At 36.8% G+C, this 20,398-nt stretch overlaps 1 protein-coding gene across 1 annotated transcript; it reads right to left on the bottom strand.

Moving 5' to 3' along the window:
- Nucleotides 1–727: 727 nt before the first annotated feature.
- LOC111902585 (uncharacterized) lies at nt 728–2,425 on the bottom strand. Its single transcript, XM_023898413.3, has one exon. The coding sequence runs from the start codon at nt 1,934–1,936 to the stop codon at nt 896–898; it is 1,041 nt and encodes a 346-aa protein (XP_023754181.2). The 5' UTR covers nt 1,937–2,425; the 3' UTR covers nt 728–895.
- Nucleotides 2,426–20,398: the final 17,973 nt, after the last annotated feature.

The raw sequence follows: 20,398 nt of genomic DNA, 5'->3' as shown, positions 1-20,398 counted from the left end.
TATATATATATATATTATTCTGTTAAATAAACTGAACTAAGGTTGTGATTTGATACACTCCATTCTAAATTCTAGATTTTATTTATCGTTCATATTTTATAAATTATTTGGCCCATCTTAAAATAAAATCCTGGCTACGCAACCTAAACATCCCTTGTTTAGTAAATTGAGAAAACTTGAAGCTGGAGCCGCAAAAGTCAAAGTTAGCCTGTAAAGTCGGCCAAAGTACACAGCTCTTTTGCTTGGGAGATGTGAGTCATGAAAGACCGTTCCATTGACCGGCTGGTCTTTTCATAACATGGTCCCTTCTAAATGTATTCGCAGTTTCAATTACAAATTTACAATTGACTTATTATTTCTCTTGCTTTTAGTGTTCAACAACTTCAAATCTTGGTCGTCGTTACACCATATAAACGTTAAAAATACTACATATGTAAGCTGATAATGTTTAACCATCGTAATTGGCGAATTGCATTTGAGCAATACCATGAAAAACCTTTTGTGGCGGAGATTTTATTTTAGTTTTTTTTTCATTAAGATTATGCATTCCTAATATGAATAAATATAGTTTAAAACATTGGAATACGACAGCGGAGTTGGGGAAATAAAAGGAATATAAAATTAATGAGAGCAATTTTGTGTAAAATTTGAACTTAACCGGAAAAATCTAATTTTCCTAATGATCTCCATTAATTCGTTTTTCCAGCACTAAAAAAATGAACACCCATTTATAACTTACGTGAATAATGTTTTATAAGTCCATTAAGTAATACAGAAGCTACAACGTATATTTACATATTCATATGTACTTGCATATATAACTAAAAATTTTGGCGAATGTACATGAGCTATCCAAATAAAAAACTCGAAAGCATAGGCATATCCGCTAAAAAAGTTAATGCATATGCATGTTTTCGATGTTGAGAAGAGAAGCTCTGGTTCGAATCAAGCACCTAAACATGTATTCGAACCCACTCTCCATGTTTTCAATCTGAACTCCCAGTCTCTGCAATCGACATTGAGCAATCTCCACGTTCCCCCCTTCGCCACTCAACGATCCATGTTTACATAATCTTTGCAATGCAGAATCAACACTTTCCAATTCATTCAGAATTCCATGTTCTTGTTGAGTTTCACATGCAACAATCCCCTTGTGTATCAACTTCGATACAACAAATGACCATCTGTTTGCCTTCAAAATCGGCACAGATAAGAACATTAAGAAAGAGTTGAAAACCGAAATCGTCATTTCAACAACGCCCAATACCGCCTTGATCGTTGCGGCAAGCTGGTGGTTATCTGAATCAACCACCACTGAGTCACCAGTGGTCACGTTATCGAATTGCTTTAAACTAGCAACTAATTTTCTAACGTCTTTTATCATCTTCTTTCTGAAGCAATTGTACTTTGTTATGCTGTTTTGGATATTCAAGTCTCCCTTTCTCCTCCGTAGAGCACAAAGAAGATCCCTAGTATGGCCTTTGATTTCTGATAGAATATCCCTTATATTGCCACAAACATCCAAGAGCATCACAGATTCCTCCATTAGCTCATCGACCCATTTCTTGTTTTGTTGTCGAGACATCAAAACGTGGGTGGTTGAGGAAGTTAGTAGCTCATCCATGCATTCGTACAATCCTGTCAGTTGGGATAAACCACTGCAGATTGTCTCTGTAGATGCTGTTGTTGCTTTGATCTTGTTGAGCAGTTCTTCGATTCGAAGAGTGGTCGGATGCGATCTGCTAGGCAAGCTAATGGACTTTGTTTGGGATCTGATGCTAAATCTTGAAGCAGCAGCCATCTTTGTGAGTCGAAAGGTAAGCTGAGGAGTTTTTGTTATAGTAACCTTATCCTCTATGCTTTGGTATATATACTTGAATATGACATTATTGGTCATTAGATATACGATAAAGCATGGTACAAGTATGTAAAGCATGTTCTTGACAGCAATATGGGCATTCCTTCGTTGTGTTGGGAGTTTGGCCAACACTACTATATCCCCCAATGATACATGCCACTATATTTGTTTATTGGCAAATAATGGTGAGTCGTATTTATGACCTGAGAAAGTGCCACTTTAGTTTCTCTTTACATATACGTGTCTTAGCAAGATTGCATATTTCATAAAGGTGGAATCTTTTTACATAAATGCAGATATCATTGAAGATCTCAAGAGATTGGCAAATAATGTGTTCTGTTCTTGTTTAAGAAACGTTTCACTTTTGTAATAGTTAAGATTTCACAGGTCCACGTATTAGTTTTCTGATTTTCTTAATTTATGCTCCTTTTTACAGCAAATGTAGTGATGATGTTAAATTTGTTATAGCTTTCACATATGAGAGGCTCAATTAGGGTGAGGCTCTAACATAAAATTTGAGGCTCTTTTTAATGTTATAAACCCTATTCTTTTATTTGGGATTGAGACCGGCAATAATAAACTAAAAGTTTAAAAATGATAGAGCTAATTTTTTTTTATTTTTTATTTTCTATTATTTTTTTTATGTATATGTTTTTTTTGAATATATTTTATGATATCAAGTTAATTTTTCTAACCTTTTTAGATGCAAATTCTTTAATGAATTTTCCATAATAAATTTTTTTTACTAAATGTTTTTCAATTGACAAAATAGTTAATCCATTTGATATTTCTTGTAACATTAAAGATCTTAAATAAATTTTTAACAGTTTTAATTTAGAAAAACTTCTTTCTGTAAAGGCAACGGTTATAGGAATAATTAACATTGTCCTATAGGCAACATATGCATTTGAAAAAAGAACTAAACTTTTTAATGTAATTAAGTATATTAATAGTTGTATTACGTTCTAAATATACAATATGTCTTAAAAGTTTTAGTTCATAAAATAAATCTAAACCATCAATATCTAAGTTATTATCATGTTTTTAAAAAATTTCAAGATTTAAACAATGTTCTTTTAAAATATTTTCATCAAATGGTTTTAATTTTTCTATACTAAATAGAAAACCAAAAATATTTTTGAACTCGTTAAATTGCTCAAATCTATTTTTAAGTGAAGTAATGGCTTTATATACTATATATAAAACACAATCAGTTACTGAACATGGGTTTTAATTGTTTCATTAGCAACATTTTCATCATATCGTCTATTTATTTGAATAATCCATTTTTCACGAAATGCAGGTTTTACGTTCATTTCTAAAGTCAATTCTTTTGCATAATCTAAAGCCCTTTTAAATCCGTTTTCTCTATATTCTTCAAAGAAACAAACAAATCCATTTAGTTGATCTATAACATCATCGATACATATATCGTTTGATTACAAGTTTTTACTAACAGTATTAATAGCAAACAAAACATCATACCAAATAATCATTCCTAATAAAAATTCATAGTTTTCAAGTTCATATATAGCTAAACATTTAGCCTCACTTTTAATTTTTGGATCTCCATAATTTTTGGATAATTGTAAAAGTGTTTTTCTTAATTTTGGTGTTTGAAATCTAATTGCTTTTACACGTTCTACCTTACTTTCCCAACGAGTTTGCGATAATGATTTAAGTATTAGGTTTGATATATTATCTTCTAATATTTTCCACATTTGAGTTGATGAAGTAAATATCGAATATATACGTTGTTTAACTCCAAAAAATTCACTAACTTTATCACACGAGTTAGCCATATCACAAATTACTAACTTTAAACGATGACAACCACAAGGAGTGTAGAATGCTCTAGAGTTAATATCTAATAATCGTTTATATACACCTTGATGTTTTCCTTTCATATTTGATCAATTGTCATAACTTTAACCCCTAACTTCACTTATATCTAGTCCTATATTTTTAATTTCATCAACTATAGCATTATATAAGCTTTTACCAGTTGTATTACCTACAATTAAAAATCCTAGAAAGTACTCTTTAACTTCAATTGGAATTGTTAAAAGATCTAAACCTCGTAAGATAATTGACATTTGTTCCTTATGACTTGTATCAGGAGTACAATCAAGTATTATTGAAAAGTATTTAGCCTCTTTTACTTTTTTAATAATTTTACTTTTAACTCCTTCTAATAAACTAATAAGTTCATTTTGCATATTGTGTCCAAGATAATTATTATGAATTTCTTTGTCATTAATTCTCCTAATATGTTCTTGCATAATAAGATCAAATTTCGCAATCATTTCAATTATAATTAAAAAATTACCATTATTTTCTTCATAAATCTTTTCATTTGTTCCACGAAATGCTAAATTATTTTTTCCTAAAGTTTTTACTACAATAATTATTCTTATTAACACATTTTTCTAATGTTCTTTTTCTTTATTTATTTGTTCTTGGATTTGCTTGTCAATTGTTTTATTATTTGCTAATCTAGTTTCTAAGTCAATCCATGACCTCATATTAAGAATGTGTTTGTTACTTGCTTCGTGTCTTTTTAGTATACTAGAGATATTGTTCCAATCATTGTTACCTTTATCTGCTAATAAATATTTATATGTATTAACATTAAATAATTTTCAACGATAACAAAAAACTCTATCTACATCTATGAAATAAACCAAACATGTTAGTTCGTATTTTTCTCTGTTTGGTATAGTTTACATATAAAGAGTTGTACTAAAGCTTCTTAAATGTCGATCTTTTAGAAATTTAAAATCATAAATCTTAATAGGGCATTTTTCTACGATTTAATGTCTTAAATTAGTAGTAATATTATTCCATCTACTTGGATCATATATGTTTAAAGGCGTGTTATCATTTTCACTACTAGTTTGTTCGTTATCAATTTCAATATTAGTTTGTTCGTTATCATTTTCACTATTACTTTGTTTGTTATCAATTTCAATATTAGTTTGTTCGTTATCAATTTCAATATTAGTTTGTTCATTATCATTTTCAATATTAGTTGGTTCATGCTCATTATTATCAACATTAGCTTGTTCTTGTTCATTATCAACATTAGTTTGGTGTTGTTCATTATCAATATTTTTTTGTAGTTAAATATTTTACAAATGACCCTTTTGTTTTATCTAGAAAAGCTTTTTTTTTGCATTTTTCGTTTCCTTTTTGAAGCACCAAATTCGTATTTTCTCTTTAACATGATTATTAATTATTTGATTAATAATAACTATACGTATAGAAGATATGGATTCGGATTATACCGTCCCTGAGATAATGGAAAGCTCAAAGACAATGGAATCTACTAATCTGGAATTAGTGAACAATGGAATCAACCAATATGGAATCAGTGAGCAATGGAATCAATTAACAATGGAATATGTCAATCTAGAATAAAAAATCAGAAAATTGAAAAGATTAACAACTTTGATCATTCATGGCATTTGGTTAAAGCCAAAAGCAGTTAAAATACAAATTACATAACTTAATAATAAAACTTGTGTTTTAATCAGAAGACATTATATAACATGATGTCAAACAAGAATCTCATTAAAAAACAAATTATAAGGCCAAACCAAAGAATTCAAATCAAATCTCGCCACTTTTTCTACTTCTATCATTCTATGGGTACATTCGTCATTCCATCAGAATTCACAATTTCACATAATTGAAAAGATCAAAAGATTAACCCTAATTAACCGGCTATTAACCCAATTAGATAATTAGATAATAGAAAAATCAAAAGTGAAAAGTGAAAATACAAGCACATTATCGTTTCAAAGACAGTAGAATAGTAGCAGATCATCAAATCAATGATTTTTGAGTAATGGAGAAACCGGGAATGAAGAAGGAAGAAGAACCAAAGTCTGAAGAGTGAAGAACAACAGTGATTCAGTGGAAGACTCAATTGGAGAAGGCCTAGATCGAGTTAGAGAATGGAGAAAAAGAATGGAAGTTTAATCGTCGTACTCATCGCTTGAAGAATCGATCAGCAGGCGTGATTTTTTGGAAACTAGGAAGCTGGACTTGAAATTAAATGGGGCCCCTTACAATTGGGGGGCACTAAGCCCTACCTTTACTCATTAAAGCATAAGGTCGACCCTGCTTTGCTATGTATGTGCATGATATTCAACCAACATATGTGGTAGAGCGGACAATGAGAGATCGTTTCTTATTTCCATGAGATATTTAGGGAGGAACTAGAAAAAAACGATCCTCTAATACCTTTTTCAGGCATAAAAGTTTTGATAGTTTTTATAAAAATACAAATTATGAAAACCAAACTCAACTATTAAAATGAAATAAAAAATAATTAATTAAATATTTTCATAAATATTAAATATAAGAGATAGATATGACGATAATAATTAAATGAAATTTTGTTTGAATTAAATTACAAAAATATTATTAAGAGGGTCTTAATTTTAAATTCATTAAAGAAGAGATTTAACCTAGAGTTAACTTAATAGTAAAAAATTAGTAAAGTGACGGGGAATGAAAAATGTTGAAAAATGTATAAGTTAGTCAATTAGTCAGTCATAAGTCATTAAGGGTAAATCCTGCAAAGTGTGAATGTTGAGGGGTTATATTGTGTAATATCCCAAAAAACATAACTCAATTTTTCATTATTAAAAACATTTTCATAAAATCATATAATGATCAACCATTGTTTTCAAATCAAATTCATAGAATGAGCGTCAAATAATCTCTCATATATAATTCAGCAGGAGGACGTGTATGATCACATTTTCGCCTTGCTTGATCATCTGAAGTGTAACTCTAGTTTCTAGGTATTCATATTGATTGACCTTGATTTTTATTAACTTTGCCTTTTGGTCCCAAACACCAGACATTGGGAATGGAACGCTAGGCGTAAATTTGTGGACGCCCGACGTTCGTACGCAGAGGGAAAACCCTAATTTTTATGGTTTGCACCCTATTTAAATGCCATTATAGCCTCAAAACATTTCTTATCTTTAACCTCCGTCCCTTATAGCCCTCATTTCGAAACCCCAAGTGTGTGTGAGTGTTTTGAAGCCTTGGAGTAACATTTTGGTATCATTTTAGTGTTCTTGGTGGAGAAGGAAGATATTTAGAGTGTTGGTGTTGCCATCTAGCCTTTGGATCTGGACTCTTCACATCTTAGAGCACCTTTTTGAGGTATAAAGTTCAGATCTTGATGAATTCCTTATTAGATCTTGCTTAAGTGTATTTTTATGTCCTTTTGGGTCCTAAGAACTTGACTTTTGTGAGGTTGGAATGCTCCAGAGGTTTGGGTTGTCCTTTCAAGCATTTTGGATGGTTTAGAATCATAAAAATGAAAGCTTGGACCTTGATACTCTACCATGCAAGAGTTTTGGAACTTTAGAGTGTGATTTAAGTTAGATTTTGGTGTTGGGCTCTTTGTAGCCATGAAAAGTCACAAAGGTTGTGTAACATCCCAAAAATCTCAACAAATTTAAACTTTTCAAAAACATCCTATTTACTCGTTAAATGTTTACAAAACCATTGTTCCCAATAATATTATTTAAAATCAAAGTTTCCCATAATCCAACGACATAAAACCCAAGGATGTGTATGGTCACACATTCGCCTTGTCACAGTCCTCAGAAGTACCTGAAACAAAACTACAACTGTAAGCCAACGCATAGTGAGTTCCCCCAAAGTACCAACACACATCCATATAACATATATTGGGTCCACAACTTAAAAAGATAAACATAAACACATAACCAACAAATACAGATAATCATGCAGATCTATTACTCAGCTACATACCAGCATAAAACTATCCTATAACCAGGATACATAATCTAGTGGGTCGGTATTGGTACCTTCTGTAACGCTCTAAATTTTCAAACAAAATTTTTATTTTAAAAGTTTCACACATAACATAGTTTAACATTTCTCATGCCAAATTTGAAATTTTCCCAAACACAAAACATCAGAAATTGTTTGTCAAATATCCCAAAATCCACATAAACACAAATCATCAAGCTAGTGTGTACAATCATGCCGGCGCCTTCCCGCGATCTTGAGATGTACCTGAAACACATTTTACACACACACTGTAAGAATGAAGCTTAGTGAGTTCCCCAAAATACCATATACACAAATAATTAGCCTCTCATGGCTATGTCTCGGTAAGGACCTTCTGGTCTCACGGCTCGGTATGGACCCTCCGGTCATGTGTCTCAGTGAAGACCCTCCGGTATCACGGCTCGGTATGGACCCTCCGGTCATAACTCAATATATGCACATCATAATGTAATAGCACAAATCACAAGAACAGAATGCTCATTAACACATATCTAAATATAAGCAAATAGGACCCTCTGGTCAATAACACGAATAAGACCCTCTGGTCACACAAAGATTACCACACAAGTAAGTATAGTGAGAAGACTCACCTTGCAAATAAAGCACGTAAATCCTGCACCCGAACTGCCGGTCTAGTCTCCCTCTAATATATGTCACATATACCTCTAATTAATAATTGACATGAACAACCCTTAAAATGTACATGTTAGACCAAGTTTCTCTACTAAACCTTATGAGCGTAAAAGACCATTTTCTCCCTCAAAAGTCCACATCTTGACAAAAACCCTAAAAGTCAAAGAAAGTCAACACCCAGTGCGTACATTGGGCGTACATCCCTCTACGCTGGTAATACAACTAGCCATGCATGCATTGGGGTGGCTCAGCGCTACGCAGCGCGTAGCTAGGAGTACGCACGACGTACTTCCCAAACTTCCTATTTTCACTTGTTTGGTCTTAATCCATTAAGACAGTTGCTAACACTACAGATCTAGGCTGAATAAGGTCCATTACTCCATAAAGTTGGTGACTTTAAGCCTTAGCATGACTAGACATGTCTAAAACTCAAAAACTCTAATCCTCTAATCACAAAGGTCCACATATCTCATGCATAAAGAGATCTTGATGAGCAAGATCTCATTTTTATGAACCCAAACGTCTAAAAACACCTAAAAGGACAAGAGCTATGCTCTGGAGTTCTTTAAACTCATAAAACTTCAAGCTTGGGACATAAAACCCAAGAAATGGACAAAAACATGAACTATTCAAAACAATGAGAAAGCTTCGAGCTTGATACTTCTAGATGATGCACCAATCACAGAAAAACTTAGATCCAAGAGCTTGGACACTAAATCTCCTTCCTTCAAGGCTCCTTCTTCACAAAAGAACTCCAAGAACACTCAATAAGCCACAAATACTCACACAAGCTATGGAAACGGGATTTAGGGTTTGATGGGAGTTGGAGGCCAGAAATGGTGCTTGGAAATTAGGCCATCGTGTTCCTTAAATAGAGGCACACAAGTCATTAAGGTTTACACTCTGAACCTGGTATGCCCAGTATACCCTCTAATATGCCTAAAGTAATAGGCGGCCTCCGCGTTCATGCTACGCACATGAGTACGCTGAGCGTACACATACGTACACCCTGCGTACTTAATTGCCACATTTTCTCAATTAAGGACTAGTTTTGACAAATGCAATAAAAGTTAGGGTCATCGATGCGTACCTTATCTCAGGATGTTACAATTCTCCCTTACTAGGATCAGACTTCGCCCTTGAGTTTATCCTCTGGAAACAGCTCTGGGTACTGCTTGCGCATCTTGGACTCCGGCTCCTGAGTCCACTCCGAACCTTTACGATGCTACCACTGAACTTTAACCAGGTGCACCTCCTTATTTGTCGAGGTCTTTACTTTCTTACCTAATACTGATACCAACCTCTCAATATAGTTCAGGCGATCATCAACCTGAATGTCCTCTAAGGGAACCACTGTTGTCTCATCGGCTACACACTTCCTCGGCTAGGATACATGGAAAGTGTTATGAATCTGGCTCGACTCCTCAGGTAGCTCTAACTGATAAGCTACCTTGCCCACTCGAGCAATCACCCTGAAAGGACCAATGAATCTAGGTCCTAGCTTGCCCCGCTTCCTAAATTGGATCACCCATTTCCATGGGGATACCTTCAGGAGAACAATGTCACCAACCTAGAACTCTAGCTCGGAATGCCTTCAATCTTCGTAACTCTTTTGATGACTTTGGTCCATCAGCAACCTCTGTCTAACCTGTTGGATCTGCTCTGTCGTCTTGAGCATTATCTCGGTGCTCCCCATCACCCTTTATCTGAACTCCCCCTACAGATAGGAGTCTGGCATCTCCTCCCATATAAAAGCTCAAAGGGAGGCATCCTGATGCTGGAGTGATGGTTAGTGTTGTATGAAAACTCAGCCAATGGTAGATGGGAATCCCAACTCCCACCAAATTTCATAACACAAGTGTGCAACATATCCTCGAGCGTCGGAATAGTTTGCTCACTTTGTATGTCTGTCTGCGGATGGTATGCAGTGTTAAAATGTAACCGGGTACCCAAATCCTCATGAAATTTCTTCCAGAACCTAGAAGTAAAATGCACATTACGATAAGACACTATCGATATTGGCACTCCACGCCAAGCCACCACCTCTCCAACATAGAACTCAACTAGTTTCTCCGTAGAAGAGTTCTCACTTATAGCCAAGAAGTGAGCACTCTTTGTCAATCGGTCTACAATCACCTAGATCGTATCCACACCCCTCCAAGTCCTTGGCAATTTTGTAATAAAATTCATTGAGATCCATTCCCACTTCCATAGCGGAACCTCCAGAGGCTGCAACTTTCCATGAGCGCGTTGGTGCTCCGCATTGACCTTGTGATAGGTCAAACATCTCTCGACAACCCATGCCCCATCTCTCTTCATACAAGGACACCAATAATCGTTTTTCAAATCCAAATACATCTTAGTGGCCCTAGGATGGATTGAGAACCTCGACCTATGGGCCTCCTCCATCAAAATCTGTCAGGATCCATCCGTATATGGCACCTATATCCGCCATGAAAGGTCATCAGTCCCTGACTATCCATCTCAAACTCAAAAATATGCCTAATCACCCGCTCTCTCTTGCGGTTCTCTGGTCTCATGGCCACCGCTTGGGCCTCTCGGATGACATCTAAGATTGGAGCCATCACCGTCGTCCGCATACATACATCTCGAATTAGAGCACTCCTTGCTCTACGACTCAAGGCATCAGATACCACATTAGCCTTGCACGGATGATACAAGACCTCACAATCATAGTACTTCACTACATCCAACCACCTCCTTTATCTCATATTCAGGTTGGGCTTATCCACAAGGTACCTCAGGCTCTTATGGTTCGTGTATATGGTACATCAGACATCATAGAGATAGTGGTGCCAAATCATGAGGGCGAATACCACCGCCCCCAGCTGCAAATCATGGGTGGGATATCTCATCTTGTGAGGCTTCAGCTGCCTCGATGCATTTGTTATCACGTGCCCCCTCTACATCAACACATCACCCAATCCCATTATGGATGCATCACAGTAGACTACGAAGTCCTCCACTCCTTCCGGGAGGGCTAGTAATGGAGACTCGCAAGATACCCACACTTGTTTTGTGTATTGATAGAATTTCTTGCTAGTATGTAGGCTAAGGATCTTTAGGAATTTCATTATAGAATTTTCTGATGTATGATGCTTGATAGCCTAGGATAGCTTCTTGTTATGCTAGATGTAACTAAATTATTACTATGGTTGTTTAGTGTGTGCATCATATTTGTATATAACTAAGATTTTATAGCATGAGAATGTTTGATTTAGCCTTATTTCCTTTTCCTCGTTTGGTTGTGGGCTTAGGGTAGGATCAAGTATTCGACTATCTATCAAATATAGTGTTATATATGATTAACATGCACGAGTGGCTGCATGGTTAGTAGAAGTTTCATAAGTGAGTATGGATTGTAGTAGGCCAGCGAGAGGAAGGATTAGCCACTCTTGAGAGAGTATGTATAGGATGTATGCGTATCCTAGTTTTGTACTTTATAGTCAGATGGTCCATGATGTTCTTTCAAGAAAAATACGGGTATGTGTGGAAGTTAGTATGGGCCAATACTACTGAAAGCAAATGACCGATACGCGTATCAAGGAAGTCACGAACCCCATGGATTTAGTGATTTTGTAATGATTTCATAGTATGAATTGTGGCTTTTCTAATGTATTCCAGTTTGTTTTTCAGTACGCCGATCACTAGAGGTTCTGGATCAGGAGCTGGCAGCCTAGACAAGACACATTTTTCTGATGATGAGATCTGCGAGATGATCACCACTTAGGTAACCATAGATTTTATAGATGCGATCTCAGAGGTTTTTGGGTCTATTAATACCACCATGATTGAGATGTTCAACGAACACTATGCTTCTATCTTAGAGGTTGCTGCTGCCGCAGCCATCACATATGTTACTACTGCAGGACTCCAGGGGAGAGGGTCATTACAGTACCGGGACTTCAGAAACAAGAAGCCCCATATTTTGATAGGGTCAAGGACCTAATTGTTTCTATAAGGTGGTTATCCGCTGTGGAGGGCTTTTTCTACACTTGTTTATGTACGGAGGACCAAAAGGTCAGACGCGCCATGAACCTTCTTCGTTTGGGGGAAAAGGACTGATGGAAGCTAGTAAGTGGTACTTATTCTCCTTCGGAGAAAGCTGAAGTGAACTGGGAGCAGTTTGCAGAGATGTTCTATACTTAGTATGTGATGCTGGTGGAGATGGAGAGGTTAGCTTAGGAGTATATGTCGCTGAAACAGATGACAAACTCGGTGACAGAGATCTCCAATATGTTTACTAAGAGATCCATTTTCTTTCCCGAGTATGCTAACTTGGATCAGGTCCAGATGTCCCATTTCTTGAGCATGCTCAAGATGGAGATCCACGAGTTTGTCTCAACCCATTAGTACAGTTCTATTTTCGAATTTCAGTCTTTCGCTCGAAAGAGAGAGAGAGAGAGAAAGAGAGAGAGAGAGAGAGGGAGAGATTGAGATTGAGATTGAGACCAAAATAAGAGAGAAGAGTCATACCCCAGGCCATTTACAGCCGGCAGTGAACCGGTTCAAGCCCGCTGATTAACAATCTGGAGGTCAAAGGAGCCGCACTTGTGGCAGGTGCGAGAATGCGCATGTTGATCAGCTGTTGGGTGCCACAAATGTGGCGAGGAGGGGCGTTTCGGGAGGGATTGTCGTCAGCGGGCTCCGTTATTGAGTACCAAGATTTGTTATGATTGGTATTAGGTGAGTCATGTGAAGGCCCAATGTCCTTTGCTTGCTACTAGGCCTGTGCAGGCACTAAACCCGACTACTTTGAGGATTACGAATGAACGCCAAAGGAGAGTTATGTCCCCTAAGGCCAGGGGTCTTTCTTTTCAGCTCAGGGAAGAGGAGTGCAAGGCGGCACCTGACTTGGGGAGTTGAAGTGTCCGTTGCAAGTTTCCATAGATAACGAACACGGGTTTCTATGCTGAGTGCTTTTCAAGATTGTACCATAGAGATATTTGGAGTTTCTTTTCTGATCCATTTGATTCCCATCCCTACGGAGGATGTTTGCATGATTGTAGCGATGTACTGGTTGAGCATATTTTAAGCCATGATTGACTGTGATAGATAATGGATGGTACTTCAAACCCTAAGTAGGGGAGAAACAACTATTTATGGTGATGGTACCAGGGTTGGTTCGAACTTTTATTTAGCCACCAAGGCTCGACAATATCTTCAACATGGGTGTTTGGGTTATCTCTCTTAGGTGGGTGGCACTCAGGATGAGCGAAGAGTTTCGTTTTCAGATGTGCTAGTATTCAGAGATTTTCGAGATGTATTTCTGGAGGATTTACCTGGTATGCCTCCTGTGAGGCAGGTGGAGTTAAGGATCAATCTAATACCCGGTGTGTCTCTGATTGCTAAATCTTCGTATCACCTCGCACCACCAGAGATGCATGAGTTTTCCTCTCAACTACATGCCTTGTTGGGCAAGAAGTTTATTAGACCGAGTAGTTATCCCTGAGGAGCACCGATCCTGTTTGTAAAGAAGAAGGATGGGTCTCATCGCATGTGCATAGACTATCAGGAGTTGAACAAGTTGACAGTAAAAAATCATTACCCACTCACCAAGATTAATGATCTCTTCGATCAATTGCAGAGTGCATATTGGTTCTCCAAGATTGATCTGAGATCAGGTTATCACTAAATGAGAGTCCGGGAGGAGGATGTGGAGAAGAAATCATTTCAGACTCGTTATGGTCATTATGAGTTTGTGGTGATGTCGTTTAGGCTCACCAATGCACCGAAAACGTTAATGGTTTTGATGAATCAGGTGTGTAGACTGATGCTCGATCAGTCGGTTATTGTATTCAATGATGATATTCTAGTCTAATCCAAGACCAGGGAGCAACATGAGGAACATCTTAGAGATTTACTTGGGGTGCTGAGACAGGGCAGGATTTATGCCAAGTTCTCTAAGTATGGGTTCTAGTTATGAGAGGTCCGGTTTTTGGCACAACTCATCAATTAGAATGGGATTTTGGTCAATCCGGCCCAGATCGAGGCAGTAATGCAGTGGGAGATGCCAAAGTCCCCGTCCGAGCTTAGTAGTTTTCTGGGGTTGGGTGGTTATTATCTAAGATTTGTTTAGAATTTATCCAAGATTGTTGTTCCTCTGACCCACCTGGGGAAAAAGGGTGTGGATTTCTATTGGGGGCCTGAGCAACAGAATGCATTTGAGACTCTAAGGAGGATGTTATGTGAGGCCCTGATATTGACCCTCCCTGAGGGTGTTGAGGATTTTGTGTTTTTTTGTGATGCGTCGATCACATGTTTAGGGGTGGTTCTCATGAATTGAGGTATAGTCATTGCATAAGCATCCGGGAAGTTGAGGCCTCACGAGGTTAGATATCTGACTCATGATTTGGAGTTGGGGGTAGTGGGGTTTGCCGTCGAGATTTAGCGACAGTATCTCTAACGGGTCCGATGTACCATATACAAGGATCATAAGAGTTTGAGATATCTTATGGATCAGTCGAATCTGAATATGAGGCAATGTAGATGGCTTGACGTGGTCGAGGATTATGATTATGAGATTCTGTATCATCCGGGGAAGGCCAATGTGGTCGTCAATGCTTTGAGCTGCATGGTGACTAGTACTCCTGCTCTAGGGAACTGTTTGAGGATGACCATCAACTCCCCAATTTTGGATTTGATCAGCGAGGCTCTAGCCGAGGGAGTCAAGAAGAAAAATTGGAAGCATGATAGAATCAAGGTTGAGATTGACAGGTTTTCCACCAAAATTCACAGACTTTTGACCCGGTGTGGTCAGGTATGGGTGCCATTTTCTGGCAGAGTCCAACAGGTAGTATTGGAGGTGGCTCATAATTCCACGACGCGGTCAAAGTTTGCCACAGGCATGGTGGACTGTTGATTGATGACTTTTTTACCAGTTGACATTTGGTCAAATGTTAATAGTGTATTTTAGACCATTGATTAAGGAAAATGGTTTTTTTCTCCAAAATCAACGATTAGAAAGAGAAGGATTTGTTTATGGAGAGGAAATAACGTAATATACCTTAATTGCTAAATTGGGGTTAATTATTATGTAGTGGTTGTAGGTAGTATCAGATCCACCTAGCTCTCTATGAGGATTAGCTTATTAGTCATTCCAGGTGAGTTCTCACAAACTTTCTTATTATGTTGGACTATATGATTATGATAGGTATGACCACAAATATCATTTTAGTGGGAAGTGCGGTCGGGAGGATCGAGCAACTAGAGAAAAGCCTCTCAGAGGGAAGTTCTCGTATTACCAAGGAAATATGATCACGAACAGCCTCTCGTAGGGGAGTGTGATCAGAAGATATGGGCTTGTTGAGAATAGCTTCTCGGGGGGGGGGGGGGGGGGGGAGGAGTTCTAGACACATTGGTTAGAAATATCCAAACATATGTTATGTGGTAGAATATAGGTCATATGTGATTTATTACTTGATGTTATGGGTTGATGTGTTATGGCATATGATTTGTATAATGAGCAGGTCATTCAGGTACGAATGGCAAGGAACCGACATCATCTGGGATCTGGACAATCATCGCGGCACGACATCCATTTTATATTATCTTTTGTGGATTTTGTTTTGAAAAAAAGGTATTAGCTCTCATTTTTGTTGATGACTTTTCATGCGTTATGATTTGATGGTGTTATGGATGGAAACCCTTTTTATTACCCCTGCTCTTATTTTATAAAAAAAAAAAAAAAAAAAAAAAAAAAAAAAAAAAAAAACTATGCTTGATTTTAGGATGTTACAAGTTGGTATCAGAGAAATGGTTTAGGAGAATTAAACATACTAAATAGTGTTTTTATACTCATACCATTATGGATTTTTAGAAAGGAAATTGTTTTTTTCTTTATAAAAGCAAAGATAAGTAAAAGGGACCAATTTTGAAATTTAGAGTAAAGGAAAATGTCTTATGCTTCGAAGAACGGAATGTAGATCGTTCAATCATACGAGCTCAATGGTTAGTTAGTGTCTTATTGTGACATGTTTACTTGCTTATATGATGATTATATATGCAGTTAGTATATGCGCATATGTTGTGGTTTAATTATCCATGTACAAAATTGGTGATTTATATGTCATAGTTAAGCATGATTAGAAAAGGCTTAGAAATCTTGATTTGGCCTTATTTCCTATTCCTTTTTTGGTTATGAACTTGGTAAATCAACTTTTAGAACATTTATGTGTAGTTGTATATGCAAATTTCATGATTGTCAGGTTGGACAATAGATTATGATAGGAAATGAAATAACATAGTTTCAGAACACGCATGCAAATAATAATCACCAAACACTTAGTTCAGTAGAGAAACTTCGAGTGATCTACGGGGGAATTTACTAATAGGTGCGAATGATGGTATGGGTCTGTACCATCTGAAGCGCATGATGGGTAGTTGGATCTGGAGGAATCACAAAGGGGCCTGAAGTACTAATGGTAGTTGTTGTACGATGGAATCTCACTTTAATTGATATAGTAGTATGCAATCATTCTTAATGTTAGTTGCACCTTTTATGTATTCAGCCATGTTGTAAATGAAAGGTAGACCTACAAACAAAACAGGGGATCATGTGGTGAACGAGGCTCCATATTTTTGAGAGGTCATTGCTAGCGAGGTTAGGGAGGCAGTCCAACAACTTCTCCTTAAATTGTTCGCCCAGATTAGGACAAAGTTTTTGGATACTGTGACGTAGAGGATTGTTTTGGCTACTCGGGGACTAGGTCAAGACAGACTCAAGTAGCAAGTTGCGAGACTTCTTTTCATGCCATCCACCACAGTTTGAGGGGAAGAATGATCTCTTTCTAGTATGAGGTGGATTGCGGATATCAAGGCTGCATATCATACTAGTTATTGTCCCAAGGAGGCCAAGGTTCGTTATACTATAAGCATTATGAGAGATACAACTACGGATTTGTGGAAACTTGTTGGTAGCACCCGTTCGCTTGCTGAGGTTGCGGTTATGACCTAGCATGATTTCTCAACATTGTTCAAGGAGGAGTTTATTCAAGTTGTGGAGGTCCAACGACTCACTGAGGAGTTCCTTACTCTAAGACATACTATAGATTCTATGCATGTGATTACTATACTGAACAATGATAAGTGATTGTTATGTCCAAAATATGTGGCTACGGAAGCCATGAAGATGTCCAAGTACAATTCTATGCTGAAATATGAGATCTGTGAGTGTGTGATCATCGTAAGGTGAAATATTTTTTGTGGGATGATTGAGGTAGCTCACCTTAGCTAGATCGAGCTAGAGCTATAAGCAAAAATGAAGAGGCCAACCTCTACCCAGACGACCAGTCAACCATATAAAAAGATCAAGACACCTATGGGAAAGGGGATGGAAAGAAGACTACACTAAGGTGCAGTAAGCATGGGAGGAACCACAAGCCGAGTGCAAGGCTGGTTAGTCTTTGTGTTATAGGTATGGTAAGTCAGGGCATATTAGCAAGCATTTCAAGGAGCCTTTGAAGCTATGCTTCAGATGCAATCAATTTGGATACATCAGGTCAGAGTGTTCGAATAGATTCGGTCAGCAAGTCATGGCTCCTACTCTTGCTACTCTGGGGTTCATTGACGGCGGGCATAAAAATCTCGAGGATTCGAGGGCCCGAGGCAGGGGATTTCAGTTGATAACCGTTGAGATTGTTGCAGCTCCGGATGTTATGGCATGTATTTTTCTTATTTTACTCCTCAGTATTTATGGTTATTAACTATGGTTGTACTTATGGGTAAAATCATGTATTTTTCCATTAACTATGTACATTCTCTTGTTCTTTTCGACTCGAGAGTGAGTCGATCTTTTGTGTCTCTTGCTTTTAGCAAAAGTTTTAGCATTTGTAACGTCCAAAAAACCATAGTAAAAAAAAATTATTTTAAAATAGATAAAAGATGTTTCCATAAAATAAAAAGCATCAAAAGAATTGTTTCACATTATATTATAAAATGTCAGAGTATCATAACATCTCTTAAAATCATGAACAATATTGGATACAGTGACACCTTCTCCTTTCCTCGATCCTTAGAAATACTTGAAGCACTTAAATTCACAATTGTAAGCCAAAGCTTAGTGAGTTCCCCAAAGTATCACATATATCACAGCACATCAAAACATATATAATAGTTATGGGTTATCAGAAACCCTACAGACAATCTGCAGTCCTATGGACTATCAGCAGTGCTATGGGCCATCAGCAGCCCGGAGTTATTGGCAACTCAACAACTATGGTTTATCAACAAACCTATAGGATATCAGCAACCCGCTAGACTATCAACAGTCTTATGGGTTATCAGCAACTCCAATACATCATATGATATAAGTAACACAATGAGATACAAACATATCAGAAACCACTACAACTCACAACACCGAAAGGAAGGCACAACGTTCATCTAAACACTTATTCCAAGGTCAATTCTTAGCATATGACCTAAAACCGTACCTTTGACCCAAGGTCAAACCAAGTCCAAAATTCAATGGTCAATAGTCAAATTAGCATACCTCCACACCATGGCAATACCCTCACCACTTTATGGACTAATATAGTCTAGTCGTGATCCCCGATCCTGCCACATCGTGGCTAACTTCTTTCCACATCATGGTAAAAACATACCAGTAGTGAGACCTTTTCTCACCATGATGTGGTCAGCCCCAGGCCATACCGTGCTTCACCTGGAAGAATCAACATCTTGTTAAGTCCTTAATCCTCTAAGACCAAGGCTTAAAATTTCCAAAAAGCTTAATCATAATAAAATGACCCATAAAAATCCAAACTTTATGAATATAAACACCCCATGCAAGCCCCACTTCATTTTAAGTCAAAGAGGACAAAAATGGGATCTTATTTCATTACATGGCTCCAAAATAGTCTTTAGTTCTAGATCTGAAAGGTAAAACTCATTTGGGATACATGAGATTGATAAAGTTGCAAGTTTTATCAAAAGATCTTCACTCTACTTTCACTAAAACTATAAAGAGATACATTCATCATCTGTCTTTAATACTTAGCAAAGGCCCCTACCTATAATCGTTAAATCTTAAGTGAGCATGAGAGTTATGCATAGATCTATACGGGTTGACACCCCCGCCAACGGTTGCTAGCTACAACCACGATGCGGGCGATAATTGTATAAAGTACAACCAAGATGCTAATGAAGCGTTGTAAGGGAAAAAACGCGTCACAACTCGATTATGGGAACTCATTGTAACCTTCATATTCACATTTTAAGAAAACATTTATATTACTTGAAACATACTTATATATCGTGAAACATTACCTTTAGATAAAAAGTACACAAATTATTATATAAGTTAAAACAGACTTATATACCATAAAACACCGCCTTTGGATAAATGCACAAGTTCAGTAAACACAATTCGGTATAAAAGTACCTATTTAGTTACCACACTTTAAATATAAAGTACATATTTAGTAAACATACTTTTGGTACAAAAGTACTTTCGATACAAACGTTAAAAACCTATGAATATTTCACCAAAAGTATGTTGACGTTCTTAAAATCACATGTATTTCTCAGAAAAATAAGAAGTTCACACATTGGAACACTGGAATTTTTTTTTTCCAATTATAGTTATGTACCTCGTTTACGTTTATGTCTGAATATTAGGACATGTATCATATTTTACTATCATGTAATTATACATCGAGACAATGTAACTTCCATTTACGGTATTAACAAAAGCATGTATTTTTCACATTGTTAATTTTGTACTATTCAACGTATGTTCAATAATTTTGATCCATGAAACATCTCACAACCCAACATTACAGCTGCCGACTGGGGGTGTGACAGATTGGTATCAAAGTTATTGGCTATATCGAACTATTACTTTCTTAGGAAATTACAACTATAACCTAGGTCTTATACTCTTAGGTTAGGTATATTCCGTAAACTATATATATATATATATATATATATATATATATATATATATATATATATATATATATATAAACTCAAACATGTGATAAGAACACACGTATATACAACACTAACATATAGAAAACTCTAACCCTCGATTAAGAATAC

The sequence above is a fragment of the Lactuca sativa genome, chromosome 2 (assembly GCF_002870075.4).
Source record: "Lactuca sativa cultivar Salinas chromosome 2, Lsat_Salinas_v11, whole genome shotgun sequence".
NCBI lineage: Eukaryota > Viridiplantae > Streptophyta > Magnoliopsida > Asterales > Asteraceae > Lactuca > Lactuca sativa.
Note: the sequence above shows the minus strand (reverse complement) of the source record. Positions and strands in the feature narration are given on the sequence as shown.